The sequence below is a fragment of the Salvelinus sp. IW2-2015 genome, linkage group LG4q.2 (assembly GCF_002910315.2).
Source record: "Salvelinus sp. IW2-2015 linkage group LG4q.2, ASM291031v2, whole genome shotgun sequence".
Taxonomy (NCBI): Eukaryota; Metazoa; Chordata; class Actinopteri; order Salmoniformes; family Salmonidae; genus Salvelinus; species Salvelinus sp. IW2-2015.
The window spans coordinates 4,807,346-4,816,780 of NC_036843.1; the positions used below are offsets into that span (position 1 = coordinate 4,807,346).

Below are 9,435 nucleotides of genomic sequence, written 5' to 3' on the forward strand. Positions count from 1 at the left end.
AAACAAATGATAGTCTCAGTAAGTGCAAACTAGATGGGATGGCGTATCGCTGCAGAATGCTGTGGTAGCCATGCTGGTTAAGTGTGCCTTGAATTCTAAATAAATCACTTACAGTGTCTCCAAAAAGCACCCCCGCACCATCACACCTCCTCCTCCATGCTTCATCCAGAAGGCGAGGTCAGTACAGGTGCATCAAAGCAGGGACCGAGAGACTGAAAAACAGCTTCTATCTCAAGGCCATCAGACAGTTAAACAGCCACCACTAACATTTAGTGGCTGCTGCCAACATACTGACTCAACTCCAGCCACTTTAATAATGGGAATTGATGGAAATTTATGAAAAATATATCACTAGCCACTTTAAACAATGCCACTTAAAATAATGTTTACATACCCTACATTACTAATCTCATATGTATATACTGTACTCTATATCATCTACTGCATCTTGCCATCTTTATGTAATACATGTATCACTAGCCACTTTAAATTATGCCACTTTATGTTTATATACCCTACATTACTCATCTCATATGTATATACTGTACTCTATACCATCTACTGCATCTTGCCTATGCTGTTCTGTACCATCACTCATTCATATATCTTTATGTACATATTCTTTATCCCTTTACACTTGTGTGTATAAGGTAGTAGTTGTGGAATTGTTAGGTTAGATTACTCGTTGGTTATTACTGCATTGTCGGAAGCACAAGCATTTTGCTACACTCGCATTAACATTCGCTAACCATGTGTATGTGACCAATAAAATTTAATTTAATTTAATTTAATTTTAATTGAATTGTGATGTTGAGAGAATGTCGATTCCACATGTTTTTCCTGATGGGATACTACTATGTGACTTTTATCAGAACTTCAGTAAGTGAAGAAAATGTTGCATGAGATCAATCAAAAATATATACTCTGGGTAATTGTGTCTGTGTGTGAGGTTTTAGGAGTACACACGTTGTACTCACCTCACTTCTTTCACCTCCCTCCTGATTGTTTTGGAGAGGGTGAAGTGTTTGTTCTGGATGTGTTTCACGGCTACAGTCCTTCCATCACTAACCAATAGAAAATAATGACTTTTTTTTAGTTATCAAGAAAAACAGCAAACTTACTACACGTTGACAGATGCAAAGCAACAGGTGTTAAAACAAATATTAGTGATACAAATAAAACTAGGTTCCTCATACAATAATTGTCTGAGAATATAGTTGACGACTGATACGTGCACGTTGGATAAGTGCATGTACTCCGTTTAAATGCATTGCAGTGCACTAGTTCTGAATCAAATACATGATTATCAATAGCCGTGAATATCTCTGCATGCTCCACTTTACAGCAGTCCCAGGCCACAGTACTTTCCCCCTTTCAACTGTGTAATAAATACCATGTCTTAGACATGCGTTATGCAGTACAGTGGTTAAGTAAGACGTCTTACTAAATGGCAGGTTGGATGAAGCTCTGTTTGAAGGTGGTGTTGACCACAGTGCAGACAGTCACGTCTGTAGTTCGGCTCACACTGGAGTTACTCTTCACCTGCTGGAGACTGGTCGTACTGCAGAAGCCCGTGTAACACACTTTACCTGCATACGCCAAAAAAGGAAACTATTAGGTATAGAAATGTATGTAAAAGACATTCCCCGGATGGCAATTTGTGTGCAGCATTGAAGAAAACATGTTTGGATGTGTGACATGCTCTTTTACATTCATTTATTTGCTATATTGTGCGAGACATGTCAAAGAAACGAGAAAATAATCCTGCAAATTACAATTGTGAATGCTGCAAATTACCATCCCTGGACAATAAAACCAGTGGCAAGAAAAAGTATGTGAACTCTTTGGAATTACCTGGATTTCTGCATAAATTGGTCACAACAACAGACAAACACAGTGTTCTGAAACTAACAACACACAAATTATTGTGTATTTTTCTTGTCTATATTGAATACATAATTTAAACATTCACAGTGCAGGTTGGAAAAAGTATGTGAACCCCTAGGCTAATGACTTCTCCAAAAGCTAATTGGAGTCAGGAGTCAGCTAACCTGGAGTAATCAATGAGACGAGATTGGAGATGTTGGTTAGAGCTGCCCTGCCCTATAAAAAACACTCACAACATTAGAGTTTGCTATTCACAAGAAGCATTGCCTGATGTGAACCATGCCTCGAACAAAAGAGATCTCAGAAGACCCAAGATTAAGAATTGTTGACTTGCATAAAGCTGGAAAGGGTTACAAAAGTATCTCTAAAAGCCTTGATATTCACCAGTCCACGGTAAGACAAATTGTCTATAAATTGAGAAAGTTCAGCACTGTTGCTACTCTCCCTATGAGTGGCCGTCCTGCAAAGATGACTGCAAGAGCACAGCGCAGAATACTCAATGAGGTTAAGAAGAATCCTAGAGTGTCAGCTAAAGACTTACAGAAATCTCTGGAACATGTTAACATCTCTGTTGACGAGTCTACGACACGTAAAACACTAAACAAAATATTCTGTGGACAGATGAAACTAAAATTGAGTTGTTTGGAAGGAACATAAAACACTATGTGTGGGGAAAAAAGCCGCAAAAATTAAAAATTAATTCCCAAGTTTATCAATACATTTTGCAGGAGAATGTAAGGCTGTCTGTCTGACAATTGAAGCTCAACAGGAGTTGGGTGATGCAACAGGACAACAACCCAAAATACAGAAGTAAATCAACAACAGAAAATACGCCTTCTGGAGTGGCCCAGTCATAGTCCTTACCTCAACCCGATTGAGATGGTGTGGCATGACCTCAAGAAAGCAGTTTATAACAGACATCCCAAGAATATTGCTGAACTGAAACAGTTTTGTAAAGAGGAATGGTCCAAAATTCCTCCTGACCGTTGTACAGGTCTGATCCGCAACTACAGGAGAAAATGTTTGGTTGAGATTATTGCTGCCAAAGGAGGGTCAACCAGTTATTAAATCCAAGGGTTCACATACTTTTCCACCCTGCTTGTGAATGTTTACATTGTGTGTTCAATAAAGACATGAAAACATATAATTGTTGTTGTGTTATTAGTTTAAGCAGATTGTGTTTGTCTATTGTTGTGACTTAGATGAAACAGATCAAATTTTATGACCAATTTCTGCAGAAGTCCAGGTAATTCCAAAGGGTTCACATACTTTTTCTTGCCACTGTATGTTTGACCTGCATTGCATAAGCAAGCAAGCAAAAGATTCACCTTTTTGCTCTTTTCACTTATTTTCTCATTTATGAATCCATCTCAGATGACATCTCATCTTACCAAACATTATATTTTTATAGTTGATAATCCAGCTTTCGTCCCAAAACATCTTCTGTTTCTGGTACTGGAACCACTATCGAGAAAGAGAAAGACATCTATCAAAAACATCTGCATTGGATGAGAATGACTTGCCTGTTCATGACCAAACTCTGAAGTGAGTTTGTTTTGTGCCTGGTCTGGATGCAAGAGAATATTAAAAAAAGTAGTACTGTTTGGTGCCTCACCACATGGTTAAGATGAAGCCACCGAAGAAGAGTGTGACGGGCAGTCCGATGGCCACCTTGATGGTGATGGACATGGGGCAGGCACCACAGTCCGCGGGCACGTGAGACAGTTCTCCCCAGCTCGCAGACATCATCCCACACACTGAGATTCACACACACACACACACACACACACACACACACACACACACACACACACACACACACACACACACACACACACACACACACCACACACACACACACACACACACACACACACACACACACACACACACACACAATCCCATGTAACTATTATGACACAGGAGTACCTTTTGTCTTTGCCTTGAAAAAACTACTAAGAACCTGGGAAACCAGCTGGCTTATTAGTAACATTAGCGTGTCAATCTAAGCACCAAGAAGAAAAGATGACCCCTACGACCCAGGCTAGAGTTGAACACTTCTGTGCAGCAACAACATCCTAATGTCTGGATTTTTCCGCAACAAATAAAGAACAAAGCCTAAAAAAACAATGTACAACAGTTATTATAATCCAAAGTTTGGGTGCTCACCACATGGGGTGAGCCTTGAGTAGCAATAGCAGTTTTGCATCATGACAAATGGATACACTGCTGGCGATAGCAGCACACTGACCTTGAGCACTGACGACCAGCACCTTGGACTCCAGAGCTGCATGCATATGTCCAATTTTGATATGGGCAATGACTGAGGTCACTCCGACATGAATTAGAACCACCTGGATGGGACCGTGATTAAAAACTCAATTGTCAGATAGTTACCAAAGCACATAAAGACAACATGAGCACTACTGTTTACTAGTACCCTTAACACAGTATCGTGCCGATACTGGCTTGGCTATTTCTTTTCACATTGTCCTTTTCCGCCCAGTTCCAAAAACAATGGTGGATGCTTAACCAGGCCAGAGCAGTACAGCTTGGTTTGGTTCAGCTCGGTTCGGCTCAGTTGTGTGAATAGCCCTTACATTTACTTTGCAGTGGTAGGTACCTTTGATGTCCAGAACTTCTTGCTCATCTTTCCTGCTTTGGACACGGTGTGTGTCACAATCTTCCCGTCATCAGGGATCCACGGGCCACAAATACCGCCGTGCCTCTGTGGGGGCAACATGATTGGGTTAGCATCATAATCAAAACCAATCTAAATCCTTCAATCTTCAGCAATGTTATACCATTGTACTCAACAAACAGTGATTGGTGGGTGGGGGAGAGAGAATGAGTGCTAACAAGCAGAGATGGACAGTTTTTTCTGTTACACCTATTTGAAATATGTATTTCAATGACAATTTTGAAATTTGTTTTACTCTGGGCTGAACTACACTCCAATGGATTTTGTAACAAGCTACTTTTGAGAGCTGTAATTTGTATGTTCAAAATACTTGTGTATACCATTTTTTATTTTGGATCACAATTTTGTGGCTCTCTTTCACACTACATTGGTATCAGAAGTCTTATGGCACTATTGTGTGAAAGAGTGTCGGTTAAATGAACTAAATGTACATGTCAATGTAAATGTACATTAGAGTATTACTCTAATGAGCTCCTCCCCGAAATAAGGCCAATAGTAACAGCCAGTGTGATTTGCGAATTTGGTATGTTTATTTTCACACATACTGTACATTTACATTTTGGTCATTTAGAAGACATTCTTATCCAGAGTGACTTACAGTGATGGCACAGTCAAAGCAAGTAAAAGGTTTCTGTAACTGTTACTGAGAATGTTGTTGCTGAATGCTGTTGTTTATTGTATGCCTCTTGCCCCAAAAAGTCGCCTAAAGTCAACCCCTACCCTGGCCGCTTGAGTAGACCTGAAAGTATTGAATAAAATAATAGAATAGCATTATTGTCCATTTGGTTAGACCAGAAATGTATCTTCTGTCTATTTCCCGACAACTCCATACAGACACATGTTGAGAGCTGTGCCCCTGGATAGGTGTTATAATATGACACATACCATTCAATCAGAAGGCAAAATGGAGGCACAATATTACTATTGCTTACTCTTATCTAATCCTCTCACATCTATCAAGTAGCCTAGGCCGGGGTGGGGGCTAAGAGTCAACTAGGGATTTTGAATCTGTCTTCCCCCTCAGTGTACTTTCATCAGACTGGCGGCGACCCAATACACACAGGGAAGCCCCGGAACATGTTCATTAGGCCATGAAACAGAAAACATTTCTAAAACGTCCTGAAATTGAAAACAAAAATGAACATTTCTTATTAGACAAGTCCAGGTATTCTCTCCCTGTTTCAGTCCGTTTTCTTACGTTTAGTGCCCAATGAACACAACCCAGATTTTTAGGGTGACAGTACTGACCATGAGAGCCAGAGGGCAGGAGTGAATGTTGGCATGGTAAATGCAACAGTTGATCTCGTTGGCGCTGTTCCAATTCGCGGGACAGTCGTGCTTGTCACAGAACCTTTTGGCTTCGGAGGCGTTGCTGGAGAGTGATGGGTAGATAGACATATAGATCTTTACAGTCTGTTTAAACAGCAATTATGTACAGTATCTAAAGGCATCCAGATATGAGGCTACAGTAAAACACAGGAGATCCACGGGTAATATATTTAAAAGGCCCTATAGGATGTACTTGGTTACCTCAACCCAAACAACTTTTTACACAAATGTTGACTGAGTAATGTAAATGATATCTTTACATTGGATTGCGAAGATATGCCTCAAACATTTACATTATAGATTGGACTTTTCAGTGTACACAGTAGATGGCAATCTACTAGATTGGATACACAGTAGATCTACTGTGTACACTGTATGGTTCAATCTATAAAGTAAATGTTTGAGTATCTTTCTCGGCATTCCCATTCCCAGTACATTTTTAATCTTCCTCATGTTGTGGTCATCAAATGTACGGACGGATAGGCAGATAGGTTTGGCAGGGAGTGAATTACAGACATTGGCTCACCTGAACTGGAATATCTTGTTTTTGACTGCATACTCGTAGAAGTCGTCTGATGCTGTGACGGTGTAGGTGACATTGAACTCCTCCCCGTCCGTCACTTTCTCCGGTGGCCGCAGCACCCACGACATCTCCAGCCCTGGACACACACACAGACACACACACAGACACACACACACACACAGACACACACACACACACACACACACACAGACAGACAGACACAGACAGACAGACAGANACAGACAGACAGACAGACAGACAGACAGACAGACAGACAGACAGACAGACAGACAGACAGACAGACAGACAGACAGACAGACAGACAGACAGACACTGTTGAGGAAGGACTTTTTTGTGTGTATTCTCCAAGATAAGGCATCCAGTGACACCAGAAATCATCAAAGCAATATTTCTGGACTTTCTGACCATCAAATTATTAGCACTACAACAACAGCCCGCCTTCCCTCCTTTAAGTCAATTCCACACAATGAATGGGGTTGGACTTACCTCCACAGTTGATCATGTTGTAATCATTAGGGCTATCTAATGGCCAACAGTCATACTCGGTGTTATCCAGATCATGCCAGCAATCGACAACCTAGGTGCAACAGATTAATCCATCAAAAAGCTTAAACAAAGTATAGTATATAAAGTAAATAAATAAAACAATAAAATAAAAAGTAACATTTTTGGCCCACCATCGGATTTAATGTGACCTCACATGTGCGCTCAGACTCAACACTAGCCTGTTTGGTAATCTGTTGGCAAAATCAAAATTCAAAGAAAAGCAGTGAATTCATAATAAAATGCTATTTAGGTAAGTGAGGCAGCACCCACTGAGAAATTCACCCTCTGGTGTAATTACCCCATATAACAAAAAGTCACCACAGATAGAGAACATCAGAGCAGGTGACAAATGTACTGACTAAGGATATTAAAGAAAATGTACCTTACAAATCTTAACCAGACTCAGACATATGCTGAGCAGCCCTGTTTGCAGACAGACACTTCTAGCCAGAGTGCAATCTACATTTGCCCGGTGAAATGACGCAGGTCATGTCTGCAGCCACAAGTGTTTCTGACACGACAACAAAAGCAAGGGTGGTCCCCTCAACAATAATGAGCATGTTATTTTTGTGAACAAAATCAAAATGACATTCGCCATGGTGTGGACGTCTGTGTGCACTAAGATGCTCAGACTATGGAACAGCTACAATGAGATAAATTCAATCACACCAAACGTACCTCCAACACTCCTCTGGTCGTAGATATGGTGGCACTGCCACCTAGTCACAGGCACCATCACAACAGCTTGGTTACCTGCACATACAACTCTACAGACAACATCCACAGTTCGTGTGGGGTACTTACCAAGGAGAGGGATAGGTATAGGGCTATCCATAGAGCCATGAGGTCTGTTTCTGTGAATGGCAAGCTCCAGAATGACTGACTAACTGACCGACCAACTATGTGTGTGAGCGAGTGAGTGTGTGTGTATGAGTGTGTGTGTGTGTGTGTGTGAGAGAGAGAGAGAGTGTGGGAGCATGTGTGTGTGTGTGCCCAGATTGCCCTCTACTCTCAACGGAGGTACTGAAGCCCCCTTAATTGTTCAATCAGTAAAAATAGCCTCTCCAATCAGAGATTGGGGATTGGCTCTCTGGAGCTGTGGCTCACCTTTACCTAACCTTCACCAACACCAACAGGAAACAACCAACAGAACCAAGTATTTGGGCACGAAGTTGCCCCTCTCTTTTTAAAGCCTCCATTGAGTTTAAAAAAACAAATCGATTGTTATTGTTGTGTATGTAGTCTGTGAAAAGAGTATATAGTGGTGTTACATTTAACAGTCTCTGAGTTAAATGTACACCCGTGAATTTGCTGTGTACCTTTCACACACATCTGTTTCCTGGAATATCATATCAAGTGTAAGTATCTACTGTACATGGACAATGGACCGTTTCCGAGAAGTAATAGCAAAAAGGGTGAAACTGGCCCATTGCATGCACTTACAGTATACAACACCCACAATTGCGATGAGATTAACAACCCAGGGATCACCTCTCAAGACTTGCGTTCAATGAGAATGAAAGAGCTATAACTCAGATTTGTATGGTCCCGTGTGGCTCAGTTGGTAGCGCATGGCGATAGCAATGCCAGGGTTGTGGATTCAATTCCCACAAGGTACCAGTATAGAAAGAATGTGAAAATGTATGCACTACCTATTATAAGTCGCTTTGGATAAGAGCTTCTGTTAAAATGTACAGTGGGGGTTGCCCAAAAAGTTACATATTGCTGTCACGTTCCTGACCTTATTTCCTTTGTTCAGTCTTGTTTAGTTGGTCAGGACGTGAGCTGGGTGGGCATTCTATGTTATGTGTTTCTATGTTGGGTTTATTGTCTAGCCTGATATGGTTCTCAATTAGAGGCAGGTGTTTTACGTTGTCTCTGATTGGGAACCATATTTAGGTAGGCTGTTCTCACTGTTTGTTTGTGGGTGATTGTTCCTGTTCATTGCGTTCTTCGTTGTCTGTATGTTCACATGTTCAGGTCTGTAGCGTCGTTAGTTTCATTTTCGGTTTATTGTTTTGTTCGTGTTAAGTGTTTCCAATAAATATGGAAACATACCACGCTGCGCTTTGGTCCTCCTCTCTTCCACCTAACGACGAGCGTTACAATTGCAGCTTTAATTTGCATTACAAGAACACGGTAATTACAGTAGAAATGAGTAGAACTTTGAGCAGTAGAAATGAGACCACTGCACAAAGTTTATAGTCCAAGTCTGAGAGAATATAAAAGCAAAACAGTGAGCAACAGTAACGTTAGGTTTAGGGTGGGCTAGCCTTGCGATTAATTCAGGGTACATTTTTGAGTAAGTCAAAGTTGTACGCTCTTTTGAAAGAGGCAGTCTGAGATGTCCTATTTGAAGCCCAAATATATCATACTTTGACTAAAATTAAGACTTAATTTGCTCAATGATAATGTACCTTACACAACA

At 40.9% G+C, this 9,435-nt stretch overlaps 1 protein-coding gene across 1 annotated transcript in view; it reads right to left on the reverse strand.

The window, feature by feature from the left end:
- LOC111962951 (atrial natriuretic peptide receptor 2-like) overlaps window positions 1-7,915 on the reverse strand; it is a 37,847-nt gene extending 29,932 nt beyond the window's left edge. Inside the window, exons 1-11 of the mRNA XM_023986194.2 lie at window positions 7,812-7,915; window positions 6,948-7,038; window positions 6,444-6,576; window positions 5,837-5,960; window positions 4,511-4,615; window positions 4,139-4,241; window positions 3,503-3,644; window positions 3,407-3,410; window positions 3,279-3,351; window positions 1,445-1,589; window positions 978-1,064 (exon numbers count right to left, since the gene is read on the reverse strand). Coding sequence (XP_023841962.1) covers window positions 978-1,064; window positions 1,445-1,589; window positions 3,279-3,351; window positions 3,407-3,410; window positions 3,503-3,644; window positions 4,139-4,241; window positions 4,511-4,615; window positions 5,837-5,960; window positions 6,444-6,576; window positions 6,948-7,038; window positions 7,812-7,850 — 1,046 coding nt within the window. The 5' untranslated portion in view covers window positions 7,851-7,915. The remainder of the gene's footprint in view (window positions 1-977; window positions 1,065-1,444; window positions 1,590-3,278; window positions 3,352-3,406; window positions 3,411-3,502; window positions 3,645-4,138; window positions 4,242-4,510; window positions 4,616-5,836; window positions 5,961-6,443; window positions 6,577-6,947; window positions 7,039-7,811) is intronic.
- Between the last annotated feature and the right edge of the window lie 1,520 nt (window positions 7,916-9,435).